The 24,768-nt window shown below is 44.3% G+C and overlaps 1 protein-coding gene across 1 annotated transcript in view; it reads right to left on the bottom strand.

Moving 5' to 3' along the window:
* Positions 1–253: 253 nt before the first annotated feature.
* The window catches only part of FAM194C (family with sequence similarity 149 member C), a 44,974-nt gene continuing 20,459 nt past the window's right edge, over positions 254–24,768 (bottom strand). The window contains 7 exon segments of the mRNA XM_027093853.1: positions 254–814; positions 1,435–1,558; positions 7,212–7,343; positions 12,932–13,052; positions 13,821–13,973; positions 23,783–24,020; positions 24,023–24,066. Coding sequence (XP_026949654.1) covers positions 453–814; positions 1,435–1,558; positions 7,212–7,343; positions 12,932–13,052; positions 13,821–13,973; positions 23,783–24,020; positions 24,023–24,066 — 1,174 coding nt within the window. The 3' untranslated portion in view covers positions 254–452.

The following is a 24,768-nucleotide window of genomic DNA, read 5'->3' as shown; positions in this document are numbered from 1 at the left end:
TGCTCTAAAGCCCGTGAGCCACAACTACTGAGCCTGCGCTCTAAAGCCCGTGAACCACGACTACTGAGCCCACGTGCCACAACTAATGAAGCCTGCGCGCCTAGAGCCCATGCTCCGCAACAAGAGAAGCCACCACAATGAGAAGCCCGCTCACCACAATGAAGAGTAGCCCCCGCTCGCAGCAACCAGAGAAAGCCCACGCACAGCAATGAAGACCCAATGCAGCCAAAAATAAATAAATAAATTTATTTAAAAAAATAAAAACATAAAAACGACTTTTAGCTCACGCATAAAAAAGGCAGGCAGTGGGGCCAGATTTGGCCCCTGACCACAGTTTGCCAGCCTCGGCTCTAACCCATGTCCCCGGTCTGCTTTCTTCCCAGCCTTATCCCTAACTAAAATAGTTCAGCTCTTCACATGTTTATATTCTATCTTTCCCCACCCCTAAAATTTCAACTCCAAGAGGGAGGGGCCTCATCTGTTTTGTTCACCATCACGTGTTTACTACCCATCTCAGCATCTGACACACAGAAGCTGGAAGAAGTGAAGGCCCAAGCCCACCTGGGTGTGACCGTGGCCTTGGCCTGGACCTTGATGGGTTTCTTCCGAGTGGTGCTCACAGGAGCCAACACAGGCTCCTCCTTCGAAGACTCTCCAATTGAGGATTCGGGTCGGGCTGACTGAGATTGTAATAAAAGGATTTCTCCTGAGTATAAACTCAGCTTGGTGGCGTGCTCAGGATAGGGCCCGGACCTTAATCTGGTCCGAATGATTTCTGCCTCTTCCTTTACCGGATATTCTACGGTGAACAAGCCTCTGAACAGAAGACACTGGTGTCACTCCCCGGCGTGGCCTGGCCGCCATGCCCTGCTGTGAGACTGCACAGCTCCCCCTCCAGGCCATTACTCTCGCAGTCTGCTGCCTCCCGTTGTCTGGCCCAGTGCTCCCACCCTAGTGCAGCTAGTGGATCAGTAAGTGCTAGCTGAATGGAAGAACAAATCAATCTCAGTTCTGGCCATCTGTCAAGACCCAGCTTTGATCCATCCTCCCCCACGGGCCTGTGTTTCATTCAGCTTTGTGTCCTTTATAGCACTCAATGTAGAGGCTGGGTACACTATGCACTCAATGTAGAGGCTGGGTACACTATGCATCCATGTTGTTCCCTGTGCCTCCAGACTTAAGTCATTTCCATCTATGTTCTTTGTTTTATTTTTCTTTTGCTTTCTCTGCTAGACTGGCCAAGGGCCTCTCATTTCTTCATTCACTTACCAAACATCTACTAAATGTTGGGCACTGGTCATAAAGATGACCCCATACAGGAGTTCCCTGCCTCTGGGAACTCCAAGCAGGAGTGGGGGGCGGGGATGGGAAAACAAAGAAATATTTATAACGCTAGGTAGTAAGATTTATAATCGTACTATATAGTCTCCTTACCTGCCGCCAGCAGGACGGAGTTCATGAACTGGGACGCTGTCTTCTGAAACCGCCTCTTGATCTCTGCCAGGGCCCGACTCATCTTAGATATCTTTTCATCCATGCTGCTGATTCTGCGGGTCATCTGGGGAAAGGCCGAGGGGAAGGGCATTGTCACCTGCCCCGCCAGGAGCCGTCTGCCCAGCCCAGTGACCACAAGGCTAAGCCCTGGCTTAGAGGATGTGCCGCTCCCGCCTGGGACCCACCTCTCTCCCCTCAGCCCAGTGAATCCCCACACACTGACCCAACCCACCTCAAACGTCCCCCCCCAGGGAGGTTGGTTGCACTGGGCAGAACTGTTCCTTGCCTTGGACCCTCACCACTTTCTCTATGCAGCCTGAAGACAGAGGTTAGCCCTTTGTGAAGTGATCAGTTGCGTGGGAGCCTGTCTCCCCAGCCAGACTCTGAGCTCCTAGAGGACAAGGATCGGGTTTTGGTCTCCTTTGTGTCCAAGTGCCCATCACACAGAAGGCACTCAATTAATGCTTGTTGCGCTATGAATAACTGGATGGACAAACGCCTCTCTGGACGTTTGCTGCCTGTCTCCCTCTATCGCACGACCCACAGAACCCTCTTCACCCTGCTGGCCACTCTCTGCTGAGAGACTGCCCTAGGCCAGGGTTACACAGATTGACTGGTTCCCATGGGCACCAAGGCCCAGGCCTCCAGCCTCAGTTCAGGATTACTCCGAAGGGCCACACTGGCTCCGGAGCTCCTATGGGACAGTGAGGCCGCCCTGCAGTTCAACCTCTGCCTCTGCCGGGGCGGAACTAGGTTCAGATTCTGAAGTTAATGGCAATCAGGGTGTGAGTTTTTCTTCAGGAAGGCGTTACAGACTTGCTAAGCTACCAGCAATCACTCCCCACATTGAGCTTGCACATCTGCTCATTCCTGTCCTTCTTGCCCTGGGTTCTGGTCACTTTTTACTTTCTTTATCCCTAAACTTCGTCAGCCCTGAAGGCAGGGTCCATGCAGTCTATATCTCCCACTTCACACAGAGGAGGTGTGAAATAATTTTTCCTCTGCAGAATTGAAGCCTCAGGTGGAGAGAGCAGGGTGAGTGGTGGACAGACTTTCTGAAGAGCGATAAAGTCAGCCACGTATCCCTCTTTGTCCTGTAGGCAGGGCTTCTGTAAACGATGCTCCAATTAATAGCAAAGCCTCAACCATCCTTCTGTTTGTTGGCCCCAACCTCTGCCTCTGGGCTAATTTTATTTATTTATTTATAATTTATACCCAGTCTTGCTTCCCAAAAGGATCTGAGGCAGCACTGGGCTAATAAAGCATTTAAATTGAGGCATTTCCTTGCTTCCAAAGCGCTGTCTTGATAGAAAATTTAGTGAGGAGCCTGGCCGCAGGGCTATAAAAGCTGGGACTGCCATTCTGCCTATCGCTCTGATGGGTGGTTCCTTCCAGGGTGATGGGTTTAACAAGTTTTCCACTGACAGGGAGTGTGAGGGAAGAAACCACCCTACTCCCACCCCTCAGCTTTCCTAGATGGCCACAGGTTTGCTGATGAGTGGGTGACAGCCAGCTCCAAACACACACACACACACACACACACACACACACACACACACACACACGATTGCAGTTGAATGGATTTTTAAAGTCCCAGGAGAGAAGTGTGGGATAGCTGGGTGGGCCTTTACACATCACTATACAAATTGGGAAACTGAGGCCCAGCAAGGAAAGGGAAGGCCTGAGGCCACCTCCTAGCTGAGGCTCTCTGCCAGCCTCGAGATTTCACATAAAAATATTCCAAGATGTTTAACCTGGAAGCTAGGGTCAACATTTGGAAATCCTGTTACCCACAATAAGTCTTCATTTGTTGTTGTTGATCTAGTCAGAAGGTTGTAATATACAGTACACCACCCTGCTCTCTCAAACAGAAGAGGTTAAGACGAGGATGCTCTGGGGCAAGTCAGTCTCCTTGGTCAACATCAACAACTATCCTCTAGAATGCGGTGGTTTTCAGAAGCTGTTTTAATGTATTTGTCTGTTTATCCCTACGCTAGATGTCTCCAAGATGGTTATGCTTTTTGACTTACAATGTTCTTTTTAATAGATAACTTCCAGCCTCCTTCCGCACTGTCAGCCTCTGCAAGCTTCCCTTAATGAGGATTCCACCTTTAGATCCCCACTGTTCACTAAAAATATAATGCGAACTGCATGTGTGGCTTTGAACATTCCTGAAGCCACATTAAAAACATTCTCAGGCTTCCGTGGTGGCGCAGCGGTTCAGAGTCCGCCTGCCGATGCAGGGGACATGGGTTCATGCCCCAGTCCGGGAAGATCCCACATGCCGCAGAGCGGCTGGGCCCGTGAGCCACGGCCGCTGAGCCTGTGCGTCCGGAGCCTGTGCTCCGCAACGGGAGAGGCCACAACAGTGAGAGGCCCACGTACCGCAAAAAAAGAAACAAACAAACAAACAAAAAAACATTCTCAGGGAACTTCCCTGGTGGCGCAGTGGTTAAGAATCCGCCTGTCAATGTAGGGGACACGGGTTTGAGCCCTGGTCTGGGAAGATCCCACATGTCGTGGAACAACTAAGCCCGCGCACAGAAACTACTGAGCCTGCACTCTAGAGCCCGTGAGCCACAACTACTGAGCCTGCACTCTAGAGTCCGTGAGCCACAGCTACTGAAGCCCGCGCGCCTAGAGCCAGTGCTCCACAGCAAGGGAAGCCACTGCAATGAGAAGCTCGTGCACTGCAACAAAGTGTAGCCCCCGCTCACCACAACTAGAGAAAGCCTGAGCGCAGCAACAAAGCCCCAACGCAGCCAAAAATAAATAAATAGATAAAAACATTCTCAGAAGATGAAATTAATTCTAATAACATATTTATCTAACCCAATACATCAAAAATATGATTATTGCAACATGTAATCAAAATAAATGATCAATAAGAAATGCTACATTCTCTTTTCACACTAAGTCTTTGAAGTGCAGCGTGTGCTTTCACTTCCAGCCCATCTCAGCCTGGAATTGTCACATTTCAAGTGCTCAAGAGCCATTTGTGACTCCTGGCTACCATATTGGACTGCACAGCTCTGGACCTCTGATTCTAGCTCTCTAAGGCTGCATTTAGCTAAGAAAACATAAGATGTTAATGACTGAGGGGCTTTCCTAGGCCAAGAGGACATGTTCGGTACATGGAACTTAAGAGTGATTTCTCTCAGCTGTTCATGGGGGCCTTCAATTGCTTACGTCCTGGTTCTTAGCCATGTTCCAAATTTCAGAGATTACCAGACAAGAGGTTGCCAGAAAAACAAAGCATTACTGCAATTTTATGTGAACAAAAATTTTTCTATTATCTATTGCCTTTGATAAGTAAATGCACACTTTTTAAAATACAAATTGACAGAATGGACTCATTGTCATACAAATTGACGGAATGGACTCATCAATCAGCAGTCATCTCAGCCCTGATGGACTCAAAATCCTGGCGTTGTTTTGCTCTTTGGCATGAGGAATGTAGGCTGAAGTCACTGGCGTCTGAGTTTCCTGGGTGCTCAATGAGATCCCTTTAACGAACCCACCAGCTCCCTCAGCGCCCCTCTCTCCCACACACCACACCAGTCAAGCTGGATCACAAACCTGTGTTGATGCTTTTGCCCCTTCCATTAGAGTGAAAGTATTTCAGAGACTAGAGGGAGTGAGGCTTCTTTCACTTCGACATCCCCAGCAGCCAATCCGGCACACGGCAGGTGCTAATACATGTTTTTGGGGTTTTTTTTTTGCGGTACGCGGGCCTCTCGCTGTTGTGGCCTCTCCCGTTCCAGAGCCCAGGCTCTGGACGCGCAGCCTCAGCGGCCATGGCTCACGGGCCCAGCTGCTCCGCGGCATGTGGGATCTTCCTGGACCGGGGCACGAACCCGTGTCCCCTGCATCGGCAGGCGGACGGACTCTCGACCACTGCGCCACCAGGGAAGCCCGCTGATACATGTTTATTGAATTAGCTAATGAACTAATGAAGTTGAAATGCTGCTGAAATGTAAGAGCAGTGAAAAAAACAGGTGCAACGCTTCCCTCCAGGAAAAACACAGGTGTTCTCTGTGTCTTGTTTAGATAACATGGGTCTCCAACAAATGCCAGCCTCGCGTGTCCCCATGTAAAGGGGAGACGTGGGGCTGGCTGCTCCTATGGGCTCTGCCAGCCCTGCGAGCCTGTTGGCATGTGGTGGCAAATGCCCTCACAGTGCAAACGCCTCCTTCAGAGTGACTATAATTTATCAGCCAAACTGGGACACTTCTAAGAGGGATGCTACTAATAACTCCTGGGCTGATAGGCGTAAACCGGGACTGGCCCCGGGAAGACTGGGAGGTGTGGTCCCCCCGGCTCCCACTCCAAGGAGGCTTCTTGAGTGAGCCAATCCCCTGTGTGTAATGCCAGCGGTCAGTGCCACCAAGGAGCCCATGGCCACCCCAGTCTCATGGTGAATGTCAACTATTCTCTTCCAGGCTATAAACTCCTCAGGGATCAGGGACTTTGTCCCCTCATCCTCTCCATCTCTTTCCACAATGTTGACTCTGGACCAGGCACACAGTAGGATCCACAAAGACCCAGTGAATGAAGAACTGAGTTTCCAGACTCCAACATTGGCTCACCTACCCCCTTAGCAAGTGCTTCATTTGAAGCAGTCCCTGTGCTTCAGGGCAACAGTACCTGTAGGAATCACAGGGAATTCCCACTTTGGTAGAGAAGGCTGGCTTGTAAATAAAGCAGTGTTGGAATGGAGGTGAGTCACTGCTGGGAGGGCTGAGCAAGGGGACAGGCAGACTCTACCTGGGATGGGAAAGGGGGTGGTGGAGAGGGTCATCAATACATGGGCAGTTACTCTATCCGGCATCATATCTCCCTTTTCTGGTAACAGCACCGTGATTTTCCTTTATGGAACACACTCCTGCCTAATCACTTGCCCGAGTGGTATACCTGGGGCTGATCACACCCCTCGGCTCCTGGGATGGACATGACTACTCGAGCCTGGCTAGTAAGAGCAACACACATACCTCACCACAGAGAACATTTCAGGTGCAGGAAGTAGATGGAGCCAATGATGTTGGTGTTGGCACCTCTACTGAAGTGCTTAGCAAAGAGAACTCCTCTTTTTCCTGGGGAGACCAAAGCTGGTAGAACAATAAGCCTGGAGAGGCTCATGACCATCTTGTCACCATAATAAGAGAAACTCCTTGGAAACAGAGCCAACGAAGAGGAAGGCAGAGCCAAGAGATGGGAAGATCTGATGGAATCCTTTGAGGGCCTGGATCCAGCCATGCCTGATGCTGCCTATCTACAGACTGACTTTTCAGTTTATTGAGCCAATACAGTTTCTTTTTTTTTTGCGGTACGTGGGCCTCTCACTGTTGTGGCCTCTCCCATTGCAGAGCACAGGCTCCGGACGCGCAGGCTCAGCGGCCATGGCTCACGGGCCCAGCCACTCCGCGGCATGTGGGATCTTCCCAGACGGCGGCACGAACCCGTGTCCCCTGCATTGGCAGGCAGACTCTCAACCACTGCGCCACCAGGGAAGCCCCTGAAAGACTCTTGATAGAAGTTTCACAGAGAAGGTGGTACTAAAGTCAGACAGTGAACGATGAGTACAAGTCCATTAGACAGGTAAAGAGGTGGGGCTTTGTATGGGTAGGGGAGGCAGGAAGAACAAAGGCATTCCAAAGTGACAATCCATGTTAAAACACTCTGGGGTCAGGCCTGGGTGACTGGTCTGTGTGCCTTACCCGTTTATTGTGCGATGTCCCATGTGGACAGCTGTTGGCCGATATGGGGAGTGTTACTGTCTCATTCAGGGAGGTAAAGGTGGCCATGATAGAATCCTGTCCTAGCACCATCAGCTTCATTTGCTCATTCACCTGTGGATGAAGAAACCAGGACTCAGTGGATCCCTGCTTCTGTTGTCCCACCTACCCGTTCCTGACCGGGTAGGGGGGACAACAGAAAACCACAAAACACAAAACCCCTCTTGGCTTGGGCCTAAGAGAGCTGTAAGATCTTTCTGGTTATTATGCTAGAATCCTATTTTCAGAATTCCAATTTTTCTTTGAGGGATAAGCAGAAAAAATAATGATGGTTCTTTACCCCTGCCCTTTCCCTTTCCAACCCAAACCTGTAACCAACTGTGAAGGAGACACAGGGATCCAACAGGCGAGTCAGCTTTGGCTCTGGTAGAGTTGGATAGGAGTCAGAAGCCAACACTGTCCCTGAATCTGATGCTGGGTCCACCCAGGCACCAGGTCTGACTAGGAAAGCACGCAGAGCTACCTTGGCAGGGGGACCAGACCTCACCCCTCTGCAGGTGGGTGGGCAGATGGCAAAAGGGAACCTAGCCAGGGCCGTGCCACACATGCTCATTTCCCTCTCCTGCAGTCACCAAATGTGTCACCACTCCTCCCCTGAGGAGGGGCCACCCTTTTTCATCACTTCCAAAATGGTGGGATTTCCTAGGTAGCAGTCCCAGAGAAGAACACAGGGAGGGTGAGTTGCCCTTATAGCAACTCACTCCTTACTAAGAACTCTGTGGCCTGGAGTGAGTCCCAGGTCTGCCTCTGGTTAGCAAGCCACTGGGCCTCCCTGAAGCTCCCAATCTTCAATATCAGAGTCAAAATGCTTGTGTTAGGTTCAAATAAGATAAAGATTATGGAAGTGGCTTTCTAAATCACAAAGGCCCACACCAAAGACGAGCAGATATTGTCAGGATGTGGCAGAGCAACGTGCACGTAAGGCCCTGGATGGTTCAGGTGTGCAGAGAGTTATTTATGCACAGTGGCCCCACCAGGGCCTGGGCATCTGTAGCTCTACAGCCCCTGACCTACACGTGCCCCAGAACTCCTCGGAACTAAGAAAGTGCTCTCCATCTTCACTCCTCCCATTTCCTTCTAGGATTCCACTTGCTGGTCCAAAGGTCCACACTCAATTTCCTCACCATCCAGCCCCTTCCTCATTCTCTGCAGCCTGAATGCTAGTCCCCTTCCACACTCTGAAAACATCTGATCCATGACCATCTTCCTGACAAGTGTGTGACATCTTCAAACTTGTAGATCACTCTCACTTAAGAGAGACACTACCTGCTCCAGTTCTCCTTCTAGAGACTGTAGAACAGAGCTGTGAGCTGTGGCTGGGAGCTCAAGCACTGTGGTTGGACACTTGAGGCAGGTTGCTTAGCTTCTCTGAGCCGGGGGACAATAACAGAATCTTTCTCTGGGGCACTAAGCAGATCTCACAGATAAAGTAAGCAAAGGGCTTAGCTTGGTAGAGCTGTTTTTAATTATCTTGGCCCCTGGGTGGTTTCTCTTCCTCTTCCCAATGTCCCAACGATGGTGCTCTGTGAACTCAGCCACTGCTCATCTTCCTGGGAGTTCGTGAGCCACATGTATATGACGTGCATATCATCCCCAATCTCTCGTTCTAGGTGAGGATCCCTGTCCAGAGAGAGATGTCCACTGAGCCCAATTAGCACATCAAAAACCATATGGGTCTCTGAGCCTCTCAGAAACTGCTTTGTTTCCACCCAGACACACACACTCCATGTGGAGTCATCTATAATTCCCTCCTCCTCTCATTTATCCCCTACAGCCCATTTCTGAATGCCACTGATTTATTTTACTGAAATGGCCCCTTTAAAAAATATTACTAATACCCTCCATCATGTCAAGTCTGCCTAGTAACTCCTTAACTAGTCTTTCTACTAGCCCCATCTGCTGATCTTTCCCTCTCCAGTCAACCTTCCACATAAATGCTGGATGGAGCATAGCAGCCCTCAGCTTAAAAACTAACCAGCTGGTTATACTCCCACTATAGCTGAGTCAGGTCCTAACAGGCTGATCCTCCCACAGAACTTGGAAAAAATACAAAAAACAACTACTCAAAGGCTCAGAAGAATAAGCAAAAGCAGGCAGATTTCGAAGAGTCAAAACTTAAAAGGATCAACATGGGATGAGTTCTTTCTGGCCCAAAGAACCAAAGGACAAAACCTGGGGTCAACTACAGTCACAGAAAAGTAAGGAGAGAATTACAGAAGGGACAGAGAAGTAGAGTCCCAAATGCTATGATTAAACAGTCCACAGCTTTGGCTGATCCCTGAACCATGTGTGAGCAGTGAAAACTCAAGGCAGTTTACTTCCAGGGAAACAGAAAACTGAACTGAGATTTGAGCTGCTGCCCACTGCGGGTGAGACAAAGTTTGCATTATGAGTCTAAACAAGCCCATTGCCTGTTAAAACAAAAAAAATCAACACTCTTCAGAGAAATACATCAGAACTCAGACACTCTAAAACATAACATCCACAATGTCAGCAATCCAAAATAACTCAACATGTGAAGAGCCAGTGAAGTGTGAGCTGTTCTCAAGGCAACAAATAACCAATCCTGTCTGATATGTCCCAGATGTTGAAATTACCAGACAAGGCTTTATAGCAGCTAACTTAACTATGCTCAATGAGGCAAAGGAAAATATATTTGTAATGAAAGAAAAATTAGGAAATCTCAGCAGAGAAACAAAAAATATAAAAAACAACTAAACAGAAATCATAGAGTTGAAAATAAATATCTGGAATTTTTAAACATCACAGGATTAGCATAACAGCAGAATGAAAATGACAGAATAAAGTCAGTGAATTTGGAGATAGATCCATGTAAATTATCCAATCTGAAAAGTAAACAGAAAAATATTGAACAACAACAAAAAGAACAGAGACTCAGGGACCTTTGGGACAACATAAAAGGTCTAAAATACATGTAATTGGAGTCTCAGAAGAAAAGGAAGGAGACTGGAGTGCATTCTTCCCCTAAAACAACAGCAGAAGACTCCCCAAAATTTGTTGAAGGATGTGAATTTACAGATTAAAGTAGCTCAGTAAACCCCAAACAGAATTTATATGAAGACAACCACATGCAGACACATCATAGTCAAACTTAGAAAACTAAAAGAGAAAATCTTGAAAGGAATGAGAGAAAATGAATAATGATTTGAATAACTACAAACTTCTCATCAGAAACTATGGAGGACAGAGACAGTGGAACATCTTTAAAATGCTGATAGAAAAAAACGTCAACCAGAATTCCATATCTGGCAAAAATATTCTTTCATAAAGACATTTTTCACATGAAAGAAAACAGAATTTGTTGCCAGAAGATCTCCATTTCAAGAAATGCTAAAGGAAGTTTTTCAGGATGAAGAGAAATGATACTGGAGGGAAACTGGATTTTCAGAGAGGAATGAAAATGCTGGGAACGATAAATATCTGGGCAGAAACAAACTTGCCACTGCAGCCTCCAAGACAGCATGCAAATTCCTCAGCATGACATCCAGTGCCTCTCACCTCCACCCCCCTGACACATACAGCTCTTCCCTACTTTTCTTTCATGAGAAGCACTTGTGAACTTTTAACGATGCCACCCTGAGTCCCAACTCCAAGCCTTTACAGATGATATTCCTCTATCCAGAATGCTCTCCCTCCTTCTTATCTGTATCTATGAGAATAATATGCACACACACTCATGTTACAACTCAAGGCCACTTGTGTTCCAGGCCACTCCTGACTGTACCAGCCCCTGTTGTGCATTTCTGTATGCAGCTCTAGGGAACAGAATAATGAACTAAGACACACTGCTGAAACACTTTAGTGTGTCAAAGCACCTTCCCCACCACTGTTTCATTTAGTTCTCACAAAAGCAGTGTGAGGCAGGAGGGAGGCTCTTGTGACCCACCTTGTATTGATGAGCCACCAAGACTCAGAGAAGCTGAGTGGTTTTCAGAAAGCTGCACACCCAGGGTTTGGCAAAGCTGACACTAGTACGTGGCTCCTCAGACCCTCATCCCAGAGTTCTCTGTCCACTTGGCCATACTGACATATAACATATGGTGTCTGCCTGCAACCAATTTATAATCTTTTTGGATTGTAAACTTTCATATAACTACAAAAAGTTAAATAGTAAGGCAATAACTCAATACACTCCTGGACTGGAGATCTTGGACCTGGTCAAGCAATAGAAAGACTTGTGAAAACTACAAACTCCAGAACCCATGACAGACCAACTGAATCACAATCTCTCTAGGGCTGTGCCTGGGATCTATATTTTTGTTAAAGTCCCATGGGTGATTCTGATACGCAGCCACAACTGAGAACCTCTTCATTACATGACTAATTGTACAATGACTGAAATTTGTCATTTCAGTCCGGATTACTTTTTAATCCAGACAGTGGGCACTGGGAGAAGAGAGAAATGGGTGTGGACTGGAGTGCCATGAGAACAGGAAGTCTGAGTAGGGCTTTGAAGGAGGGAAAATTTGGATTGGCAGAGAGAGAAGATGTATTATATTTCAGGACATTGGGGTAGGAAGGGTGATACACGTTCAAGGAATTGAATGTTTCTGAGCAGTGGTATGGTCTACAGGAATCGAGATATAAGAATGAGAATCCAGTGGTCAACATAGAGGATGAACAGGAAGGGCATGAGACAGGATGCTTGAGCCCTACCATGAACTGTAACAGTGCTTCTGTCTGTAACTCTTACCTAGGGTGGATTCTATGTTCTGTGATCTTTCTCTGAATCCCAATCCTATGAGCTTGTCCTTCTCTCACAGCCCTTATACTTTTCTACCACATATTCTTATTATTCCCCTAGATTTCTGAGTTCCTTGAGGGGTATTGTCTATCTTTCTATCCCCTAGATTGGTGATTTTCAACAACAGGTGATTTTTGCCCCCCAAAAACATTTGGCACTGTCTGGAGATATTTTTGGTTGCCACAACTAGGAGAGGGGGTACTCCTGGCATCTAGGGAGATACTGGTAAATATCCTACAATGCACAGTTATTAAAAGGATTATCCATCTCAAAAAGTCAGTAGTTCCAGGGATGAGAAACTCTGCCATAGGTAAAGTGACAAGCACACTTAATTGCTTTATTAGTATATTAAATGTATTAAGTTATTATTTAATATTAGTAATTAAACATTATTTAATAACTCTTTGATGAATAGCTGAACAACCAAATGAATGAAAAAAGGATTTGTGTCTATCAGCTTCCTTTACCTCTCAGATTTTTTTGTTTCACAGATAGTAAAACTATAAAAACAAAAACTGGGGAGACCAACATAGAATTACTTTTCTTATTGCCACACATAGGCATTAAAAATAAAACTATCAACTACTGTAACAGTTACTTCCTAAAATAAAGGACATTTTAACTATAAAATATAATATCATTAATAATAAAAATAAAACAGGAAGCATATTACCAAGAAAGGTCAGTACAGCAGCCAACAGTTGCTGTAGGCTGGTGAAAAGTTCACTTCAGTCAGCCCTGGACCACTGCCCATCAACGTGGGAACCTCTGATATTACAAGCTCCTTGAGGCTAGGGCTCCTGTCATACAGGTAGCCCTCTGGCTCTTAATGCTGGACAGCCCAGTGGCAAGCCCCACCTCTGCTGCCCACCCCTACCTTGTATTCCAGAGAGAGCAAAGTCTCTGTCTTGGAGGTCCAGCTCCACTTGTGGACTACATAGCCGTTGTAGTCGTTGGCGGTCCCACCTTCTTCATCCAACACCAAGACATATGGGCAGCTAGGAGAGATACATAAATGAGGAGCTTCCTCCAGGACCTGGAAGGAAGCCCCCATCACTACAGGCTATAGGCAGGCAGGGCTCTGAGACTCTGCCCCAGGTGGAGGAACTGTGGACTCTTGCAGGTGGCCCTACTTACCCAACCTAACATGGTCTGATGTCCCCTCACACCTCTTGATGCTACTGGGGAGTCTGCTGGGAAGGTCAGATCTGAAGGAGATGGTGGAGGCTCAGGCCTAACCCAAGGGGGAGAGAAATGGAACGTGTGCCCGTAGCCCAGGAGCCTGAGCATATAAGATCTCAGGCACCAAAATGGGAAACGGAACAACCGTCACATGAAAGTAAGTCAATCCCTCCTAGAACAGTTCCTTAGGAAAATCAGACAAAATCAACATTTGGCTACCAAGAATATGTGCTACCCATGGCCTCTCCTACACTGCTTCCTAGTATAAAACACTTCTCTTCCCTAAAGAATTCTTCCATGAATCTAGCTAACAGTGAAGATCTCAGTGCTCTGGCGGGAACAAGTGGAGTAGGACTTGGGGAATTTCCCTTCTCATTGGCTATGACATGAATCCAGCAAGTAAAGGCCTCAAAGCACCTATGTCCCTACAGGCACTGCTTTGGCCCTGCCACACTGTCTTCCTAGATCTCTGGACACTGCCTGGTCCATCTTTTTCCCAGGGGCTCCTACTTTGCACCTCGGTGCCCCACTTTGTCACCCTCAGAGATACTTCCATGGGGCCAAGATTCCCCCAACTGACTCACCAGGCCTTCAGGTTGTAGTGAATGCAGCCCTGGCCTTCAGCATTGAACACGGCCAGGAAGGAGAAGCTGGGTGTGTCATTAAAGAGGCAGGTGATGGCTCTCCCTCTGCAGCACATGGGGATCTGACACACGGCGATGTGTCCAGAGGGATAGCTCGCAGAAATTGTTAAGTAGAACTAACAGAAAACTCTCAGAATTCTGCTCTTAGGTGCCTCATGGAAAGCAAGTCTACATGTCAGTGTTTTAGCTGTTTGGTACATCATTCCCAGTCTTCTGCACTTTGCATAAGTAACAACTAAATGACTATGGAACCAACCATGCCCTGGGTGCTTCCCTGTATCCTCTTTCTACTCCTCACAACCACCCTGTGGTAGGTACTATTACCTTCATCTCACAGATGAGTAGGGTTTCCCTGCATGTAAGGGGTTTCCTGAGATGCATTACTTTCAGTGATAAAACCAGGAAAGTCCCAGACAAACCAGGGTAAGTTATTCACCCAACAGATGAGGAATCCAAGGTGCAGAGAAGTGATCTGCCTTACATCACATCACAGGAAGTGGCAGAGCCAGTATCTGAACTCTGAGGCCAGGATATTTCTAATGCTGTTAGGCTGCTTCCCCTTCTTACCAATCTAGAAGAGTAGACAATGTCTCCCTGTTCATTTCCTACTTAGGAGGCTGCAAGGAGCACTGGTCCTGACTAAAACAGATTTGGTGTGGGCAGCTACTATCCTTTTTGCCAGAATTTCAGAAGTGCCCCAGACAGGAAGAATTTCAGTGATCCTACAATCCCACTCCTGGGCATATATCCAGAGAAAACTATAATTCAAAAAGATACATGCACCCCAATGTTCACTGCAGCACTATTTACGATAGCCAAGACATGGAAGCAACCAACATGTCCAGCAACAGATGAATGGATAAAGAAAATGTGTTATACACACACACACACACACACACACACACACACACACACACACACACAATGGAATATTACTCAGCCATAAAAAAGAATGAGATAATGACATTTGCAGCAACATATAGGACCTAGAGATTAACATACTAAGTGAGTAAGTCAGAGACAAAGACAAATATCATATGATATTGCTTATATGTGGAACCCTAAAAAAATGAACTCATTTACAAAACAGGAATAGACCCACAGACATAGAAAACAAACTTATGGTTACCAAAGGAGAAAAGTGAGGGGAGGGATAAATTAGGAGTTTGGGATTAATATATACACACTCCTATACGTAAAATAGATAACCAACAAGGACCTACTGTATAGCACAGGGAACTATGTTCAATAATTTGTAATAACCTATAATGGAAAAGAATCTGAAAAATAATATACATATACACATATAACTGAATCACTGTGCTGTACACCTAAAACTAACACAACATTGTAAATCAACTATACTTTAATTTATTAAATTTAAAAATAAACAAATAAATTAATTATTAAACCAAAAAATAAATAAAATTCATTAGATGGATTTAGCACTATGCTGGAGCAGGAGAAGAAAAAACTCAGTGAACTTGAAGACAGAACAACTGAAATTATCCAGCCTGAGGAGCAAAAAGAAAAAAGAATGAAGAAAAATGAACAGAACCTAGGAGACCTGTGGGACACCACCAAGTAGACCAATATATGCATAACAGGAGTCCCAGAAGAAGTGAGAGGACAGAAAGAAATAATGGTTGAAAACTCCCCGATTTTTATGAAAGATATGACTCTATACATTCAAGAAGATCAACAAACTGCAAGTAGGATAAATTCAAAGACAGCCACGTTATTATCGAACTGCAAAAAGACAAAGAAAGAATCTTGAAAGCAGCAAAAGAAGAGACTTGTCATGTACAAGGGATCCTTAATAAGATTAGTGGCCAAGTTCTCATCAGAAACCAAGAGGCCAGAGGCACTGGAATGAAATATTTAAAAAGCTGGAAAAAAAAAGCTATCAACCAAGGCTTCTATATTGAATAAAACTATTCTTCAAAAATGAAGGAGAAATTAAGATTTTTCCAGATAAACTAAAGCTGAGACAGTTCACCACTAGTACACCTGCCCTACAAAAAATGCTAAAAGGATTCCTTAAAGTTGAAATGAAAAAACACTTGACAGTAACTCAAAGACAAACAAAGGAAAAAAGAACACCAGTAAAGGTAACTACATAAGTAAATATAAAATTCAGTATTATTATTTTGTTTATAATTCCTTTTTTCCTATATGATTTGAGAAAACAAATGCATAAAACAATACTTGTAAATCTATATTAATGGCAAAGTATGTATAAAGAGTTAATTTCTGTTAACAACAAAATAAAGGAGGAGGAATGGAGCTGTATAGGAGCAGAGTCTTACATGCTACTGAGGCTAAGTTGGTCTTAACTCAAACTAATACGTTGTCAAATGTAATTAGTTTCTTCAGGCTGCTGTAACTAAGTACCACAAACTGGGTGACTTGAACAGCAGAAATTTATTCTCTCACAGTCTGGAGTCTAGAAGTCTGAAATCAAGGTGCTGATAGGGCCATATTCTTGGAGGCTCTGGGGAAGAACACTTCCTTGCCTCTTCCTATTTTTCTAGTGGTTACCAAGAATCTTTAGCATTCCTTGGTTTATAGATGTATCATTCTAACGTCTATCTCAGTCATCACGTGGTGTTCTTCCCTCTCTGTGTGTCTGTTTTCTCTTCTTATAAGGACATCAGTGGATTAGGGCTCATTCTAATCCAATATAACTGCATCTTAATAATTATATCTGCAAAGACCCTATTTCTAAATATGGTCATATCCTGAGGTTCCAGGTAAACATAAATTTTTGTTAGACATTATTCAACCCATTATACCAGGGAAACCAATAAGAAAATAACTAGAAAGTGTGGAGAAAAGGAAATCAGAGAGCTACCATATAATCCAGCAATCCCACTCTTCAACATATACCCAGAGAAAAACATGGTTCGAAAGGATAAACACACCCCAATTGTTCATTGCAGCACTGTTTACAATAGCCAAGACATGGAAGTGACCTAAATGTCCACTGACAGATGAATGGATAAAGATGTGGTACATATATACAATGGAATATTACTCAGCCATTAAAAAGAATGAAATGATGTCATTTGCAGCAACATGGATGGACCTAGAGATTATCATACCAAGTGAAATAAGTAGGACAGGGAAAGACAAATATCATATGATATCACTTATATGCTGTATCCAAGAAGAAAAAATGAAAGAAATGAACTTATTTACAAAACAGAAATAGACTCACAGACTTAAAGAAGGAACTTATGGTTACTGGGGAGAAGGGTGGGAGGAGGGATAGATTGGGAGTTTGGGATTGACATGTACACACTGCTGTATTTAAAATAAAATGCCTTGGGACTACCCTGGTGGCGCAGTGGTTAAGAATCCACCTGCCAATGCAGTGGACACAGGTTTGATCCCTGGTCCGGGAAGATCCCACACACCACGGAGCAACTAAGCCCATGTGCCACAACTGCTGAGCCTGTGCTCGAGAGCCCGCGAGCCACAACTACTGAGCCCATGGGCCACAACTACTGAAGCCCTTGTGCGTAGAGCCTGTGCTCCACAATAAGAGAAGCCACCATAATAAGAAGCCCATGCACCACAACAAAGAGTAGCCCCCACTTGCCACAACTAGAGAAAGCCCGTGCACAGCAACAAAGACCCAATGCAGCCCCCATACGTACATACATACATAAAAATAAAATGCCTTTCCATGAAAAAGAAAGAAAACAAACAGCAAAATGGCAGAATTCAGTCCTCCCATATCATCAATTACTTTAAATATAAATGGATTAAACTCTCCAAAGGCAGAGATCTGCCAAATGGATAAAAACAAAACAAAATATATTACTCTATATATGCTATCTACAAGAGACTCACTTTAGATGCTAAGACACAACTAGGTTGAAAGTGAAATGATGGAAAAGGATATTCCATGCAAATAGTAACCAAAAGAAAGGTGGCTGTATTGATATCAGACAAAATAGACTTTAGTAAAAATTTTTACAAGAGACAAAGAAAGACATTATGTATTGAGAAAAGGGCCAATACCTCAAGAAGATATAACAACTATAGACATATAAACACCTAACAACAGAGCCCTAAAATATATAAAGCAAAAATGCACAGAATTAGAGGAAGAAATAGTTCTACAATAAAAGAGACTTCACTACCTTACTTTCAACAATGGCTAGAAAAACTAGACAGAAAATCAGAGGACTTGAACAATAGTATAAACCAACTAGAGCTACCAGGCATATACAGAACATTCCACCTGACAACAGGAGAATACACGTTCTTCTCAAGTTCACAAGGATTGTTCTCTGGTTTACACAGTATGTTAGGCCACAAAACAAGTCTCAATAAATTTCAAAAAACTGGAACCATAAAGAGTATATTCTCTGACAACAGAATGAAACTAGAAATCACTGGCAGAAGGAAATTTAGAAAATTCACAGACAGTGGAAATTAAGCACACACTTTTAAACAACTAATGGATAGAGAATAAATCACAAGGGAAATCAGAAAATACTTTAAGATAAATGAAAACAAAAACACAAAATACCAAAACTTATGGGATCAGGTGAAAGCAGTACTCAGAGAGAAATTTACAGCTATAAATATTCACATTATGACAGTCTCTAGGCCCAATCCATGTTGCTGCAAATGGCATTATTTCATTTGTTTATACAGTCTAGAGATTGTCATACTGAGTGAAGTAAGTCAGTCAGAGAAAGACAAATATCTTATGATATCACTTATATGTGGAATCTAAAAAAATGGTACAAATGAACTTATTTACAGAATAGAAATAGAGTCACAGATGTAGAAAACAAACTTATGTTACTAGGGGGGAAAAGGGGGGGGAGGGACAAACTGGGAGATTGGGATTGACATATACACACTACTGTATAAAAAATAGATAACTAATAAGAACCTACTGTATAGCACAGGGAATTCTTCTCAATACTCTGTAATGACCTGTATGGGAAAAGAATCTGAAAAAGAGTGGATATAGTAAATCAACGATACTTCAATTTAAAAAAAGATAAAAAGATAAAAAATTTAAAAAACTATGAGTGGATATATGTATAAGTGATTCACTTTGCTGTACAGCAGAAACTAACAACATTGTAAATCAACTACACACTAATAAAATTTTTTAAATATTCATATTAAAGGAGAAGAAAGATCTCAATTCAATAACCCAACCTTCTACCATAATGAACTATAAAAAGAACAGTAAAGTAAAACTAAAGCTAGCAGAGGAAGGAAATAATAAAGATTAGAGAAAAGAAAAACAAAACAGAGAACAGAAAAAACAATAGAGAGAACTGGCAAAACCCGAAACTGGTTCTTTGAAACGATCTGTAAAATTAACAAAACTTTAGCTACACTGACTGAGGGGGAAAAAAAAAGGAAGACTCAAATTCCTAAAATCAGAAATGAAAGTGGAGACATTACTACTGACCTTACAGAAATGAAAAAAGATCATAAGAGAATTATATGAAGATCTGTACCTCTACCAGTTAGGTAACCTAGTTGAAAAGGACCAATTTCTAGAAACATGCAAAGCAAAGTTGCAGGATACAACACCAACACAAAGAAATAAGTTGTCCTTCATGAACATGGGATGTCTTTCCATTCATTTCAGTCCTCTCTACTTCAGCAATATTTTGTAGTTTTCAGTGTACGAGTTTTACACCTCCTTGGTTAAATTTATTCCAAAGTATTTTATCCTTTTTGATGTTATTGTAAATGGTATCATTTCCTTTTGTTTATTACTTTTCTATTGTAGTTGTTGCTCATATAGCATTTCAGATCATTTGTTCCCGGTGTTCATGGATTGGAAGAATTAATATTGTTAATGGCAATGCTCCCCACAGTGATCTACAGATATTGGGCTGGACGAAAAGTTTGTTTGGGTTTTTCTGTAACATCTTAGGGTCTTTTTGGCCAACCCAATACAATGCAATCCCTAACAATCCCATCAATCTTTTTTGCAGCAATGGAAAACTTGATCCTAAAACTCGTACAGAATTGCAAGGGTACCCAAATAACCAAAATAATCTTGAAGAAAAGAATAAAGATGAAGGACCCACACTTATTGATTTCAACACTTACTACAAAGTGATAATAAAACAGTGTGGTACTGGCATAATAGACATATATATCAACAGAACAGAATTAAGAGTCCAAAAATAAGCCCATATATCTATGGTCAATTGATTTTCAACAAGGGCGACAAGACCATTCAATGAGGGAAAGAATAGTCTCTTCAACAAATAGTGCTAGGACACTTGGGAACCACATGCAAAAGAATGAAGTTGGACCCTTACTCATACTATATGCAAAGATCAACTGAAAAATGGACCAGAGATCTAGACCTAAGAGCTATAACTATAAAGCTCTTAGAAGAAAACAGAGGAATAAGGAATAGTTTCTTAGATATAAAATCCAAAAATATAGAAAAACTGGACTTCATCAAAATTTAAATCTTTTGTATATCAAAGGATGCTATCAAGAGTATGAAAAGACACCTCACAGTACAGGAAAAATATATGTAAATTATATATCTGATAAGGGTCTAGTATCCACAATATAAAAAGAACTCACAACTTAATCAAAAAATTGGCAAAGGACTTGAATACACATTTCTACAAAGAAGATTATACAAAGAAGGCACATGAAAATGCTCCTAATCATTAGTTAGTAGGGAAATGCAAGTCAAAACCATGACAAGGTATCACTTCACACCCACTAGAATGGCTGGAAATTAAAAATTGGAAAATATCAAGTATAGTCAAGGATGTGGAGAAATTGAAACCCTCACACATTGCTGTGGGAATGTAAAATGGTGCAGCCACTTTGGAAAACATTCTGAATGTTTTCATAATAAGTTAATAAGTTAAATATAGAATTATCATATGACCCAGTAATTCCACTCCTAGGTATAGACCGAAAAGAAATGAAAACAGTGTGCAAATAAAAGCTTCTCCAAGAATGTTCATAGCAGCATTATTCATACTAGCCAAATGGTGGGAGCAATCTAATGTCCATAAATGAAAGAATGGATTTTAAAAAGTGGTATATCCATTCAATAGAATATTAGTCAGCCACGAAAAGGAAGGAAATTCTGACACATGCTACAACATGTATGAATCTTGAAAACATTAAGTGAAGGAAGCCAGGCATAAAAGGCCACATACTGTAAGATTCCATTTATATGAGATGTGCAGAATAGGCAAATCCATAGAGACAAAAAAACAGATTGGTGGTTGCCCCTGGGGGTAGGCAGAAATGAGGAGTGACCAATTAATGGGTATAGGATTTTCTTTTGGGGTGAACTCAATAGAGGAGTTGGTTGCACAACACTGTGAATGTGCTAAATGCCACTAAATTGTACACATTAAAAGGACTGATTTTATGTCATGTGAATTTCACCCCAATCAAAAAAACAAAAGGAGGGAATTCCCTGGAGGTCCAGTGGTTAGGACTCTGTGCTTCCACTGCCAAGGGCTGGGGTTCAATCCCTGGTCGGGGAACTGGGAGAACTGATGCATACTACAACATGGAAGAACCTTGAAAACATTATGCTAAGTGAAAGAAGCCAGATAAAAAGACCGCATACTGTGTGACTCCATTTATATGCAGTGTCTGGAATAGGGAAATGCATAGAGACAGAAAGGAGATGAGCAGTTGCCAGGGACTGTGGGGGAGGGGAAATGGGGAGTGACTGCTTATTAGGTACAGGGTTTCCTTCTGAGGTGATGAAAAAGTGCTGGAAACTAGATAGTCGTGATGGTTGTACAACACTATGAATGCCACTGAATTGTACACTTCAAAATGCTTAAAATGGTAAATGTTATGTGCATTTTACATATTAAAAAAAATGTGCACCTCACACAGCAGTTCTGAGTGCTCAACAAATCCCTAAAGGAACAGCACTTAGCACAGTACTGGGCACATGGTGATTATGGTTTGTTTTTAATGTGGTGAGTTGTATCTTTGTATGAAAAAAGGGCTTGAGGGAAGTTTGACAGGAGACTCAGCCATTGAGGAGAGAGGTCCAAGGAGATGCTGACAGCCCAAATGAAAGCGATGCCGGGGATGGTTCTGGGGTCTGACACTGACCAGTGCAAACCCACTGGGGCTTGGAGCTTTTTGGCAATCCAAGGGCAGACACATCACTTCTACCTGAAAGTTTTGCCCAGCAGTCTCCGTGAAGACAGAATTAGCTGCCAAGTCCAGGGTTCTGTGGAACCCATGAGGGAGGGAAGTGTCTCCCAAACATTTTCTCTAATCCAGAGGGATCCAACACCTGCACGTGTGTTTTGGCCATTTGATCACAGTAACGCAGATGCTGTCCTTCAAGATCACTGGGTCCAACTTTCTCACCTTATAATGGAGAGAAGTGAGGCCCAGAGAGATGGAATGGCTTATGCAGGGTCACCAAGAAGAACTGGGCCTAGAATCCAGGCCTCTTGGGACTCCCACAGCAGAAATACATTAATGACCAAGATCACTGGGGTCTGAGTCAAGCGCACCAGCATCGATGGCCTGAGGTCTCGGGTGGTCCCAGCAGGGGGTCCTTGGGATTCTGTGGCAGGGAAGGGAACATGGATCCCAGCAGGCTGGTCTGCAGTACCTTGATCCCCTGATCTACACTTGTCCACCCCTCTCTGGTCCTGCCAATAGCAACCTAATTCACGGACACAGCTTCACGAGTTCAGGGTGATGGTCCCATTCAATGCAGTGTTGAGGAAGAAAAGGGGGGAGAGGGAGCCCCATGCCCCCCGTGAGCAGCAGCTGCCTGGGAAGGTGTGTGCTGAGTTCAATGCACAAGGTGCCCTGGAAGCAGGGCTGAGCAGAGGGTAATGAATGCACTCATTTATGGTCAGAGAAACCATAGGACTCCTTTGACAGGCACTGCAATTCTGAATTCCCAGTCAGTGGAGAGGAGGCCAAAGGAAGCGAGGGGGGCCATGGCCAGAAAGGCCTGCCGAGCCGCCTGTTGAGACGGCTCAGAGAGCCACCTCCCTCTAAGGTAAAGTGGTACATTCACTCCATTCCATTAATCATTGCATATAATACTCGATAAACATCTGTGAATGAAGAAAGCAACCTGACGCCATTCATGCTAAAATATGCATAACTCTCAGCCTTTACCCTGCATGTTAGAAATCTTAGTTTTCCTCAGTCTAGGGTTCTTGGTGCATGGACAAGCTTTGAAGGTCTGCAGACCCCCTGCAATCACAGGAAATGTTTTACATGCATGTGTATCAGTTCATATTTCTGGGAAGAGGGTCTATAGCTTTCACCAGATTCTCAACGAGAAAATGTGTCCCCTTGTGCCACTCACACACCCCAAGGTTGGGACCCAGCTGCCCACATTCTCATGAATACCGCCAGACCTCAGCTGCAGATCAACCCGAGCATGTGCCAGGTGGGGTATGTGCAGTGCGGGTTAGACTCCAAATACATGGATCTTGGGGGCAAAGTACGCAAGAACCACAGTACTCACCCATTGAGCCTGGGACAGAAGGACAAAGACCGCCCCCCCCCCAGGATGGAGGGTCTCCTATCACCTTCTCTCGGCTAGAGATGAATTGTTCTGTGTCTCCAATCTCTTCCCACCTGGGAGAGCCTCGAAGGCAGGGACTGCTGCTGCACCCCCAGCCCGCACTGACACGTAATCACAGATAGTTGGGTTCAGTACGTACTGGTTGATCAGGACTGAATTTGAGGCTTGACTCTTGGTACTTCTTCTCTGACCTGAACAAACTCTTAATATCCCAGAGGACCCGTCACCAGACTTCTCTGACCAAATGAAAAGCCAAAGGAAACACTCTGGCTTTGTCAAAGGCTGGAGTTCTCTGGGCTGAGCTGCTGGGGAGAAAGGGAAGCACCAAATAAAAGGATACTAAACGAAGAACGACCCATCATAGAAGGTGTAATGCAACTTGATGGCCTTCTTGGGTGCCTTCCATTCCTGAGAATGCCGGTCCAAGTGAAGATGATGGGCAGGAGGTTGGTGAGGGGTGGGAGTGGAAGTCTGAGCACCTGGAGGGTGCAGATGGTGGGAGCTTGGGATCTGAGCATCCCCTTTGGGGGTAGACATTAGATGAGGGGGCATCTTTGCCCTGTAGTTGCGTAAGATCATGGGTAGAAGATATTCCTCCCTTTCCACGAGACCCTTTCGGCTTCTCTGCAGGGAAGGAGACCAACATATTTTCTAGCCACTTGCCTCTCACTCACCAGGCTCTCTACAGCCCCTCCCCAGCTCCCCAGACTCCCATTCCATTTCCCTGTCCCCAAAGTATCTGTCCCTACCCCAACCCCTCATCCTTACAGAATGTTTTTAGGAAGAACTGGGAAGGTCCCCATACCCCTTTGAGACTGGCCCTGGCCTGATTTCCACCTTTTGCACAGGAGTGGGGACCCATGGAGTGGAGCTGCGTGTGGAACGGGGTGGCAGAGCTGGAGGCTTTGATCACCTCTCAATCCTGAGCTTACAAAGGAAGACAGCTTCCTTCTGGAATGTCACAGTAAGGAGCAAACTGGGTGGCTGCCCTCTACGCATATTCTACAGCTGCAGTGACAGTGGCCTGTGAGCCCCAGGACACATATATGCTTAGATGTAACTAGGTTTGAAATCCTTTATGGCCCATGGTCCAGGCCTTTGGAGGAACGCAGATTCACTTGCTAGGACTTGTGGGACACACAAAATCATAAATACCATTAATCACCCATGTCAGTGTTTTTTGTTTTGAGAGCTGTTCCTTTTTTTCTAAGAGAACATCTGACAAATTATGTCAATAATAAACATTCTTAACTGTAAGGGTGTGTAAACTTTAAGAAGCCATGCAAAGGGGTCTCACTGGTGAGGAGGCAAAGAACATTGCCCTGG

This window comes from Aethalodelphis obliquidens, unplaced genomic scaffold, assembly GCF_003676395.1.
Source record: "Aethalodelphis obliquidens isolate GAN/ISIS:26980383/991018 unplaced genomic scaffold, ASM367639v1 scaffold86, whole genome shotgun sequence".
Taxonomy (NCBI): Eukaryota; Metazoa; Chordata; class Mammalia; order Artiodactyla; family Delphinidae; genus Aethalodelphis; species Aethalodelphis obliquidens.
The sequence above is the reverse complement of the archived record's forward strand: the minus strand, read 5'-3'. Positions and strand labels throughout refer to the sequence as shown.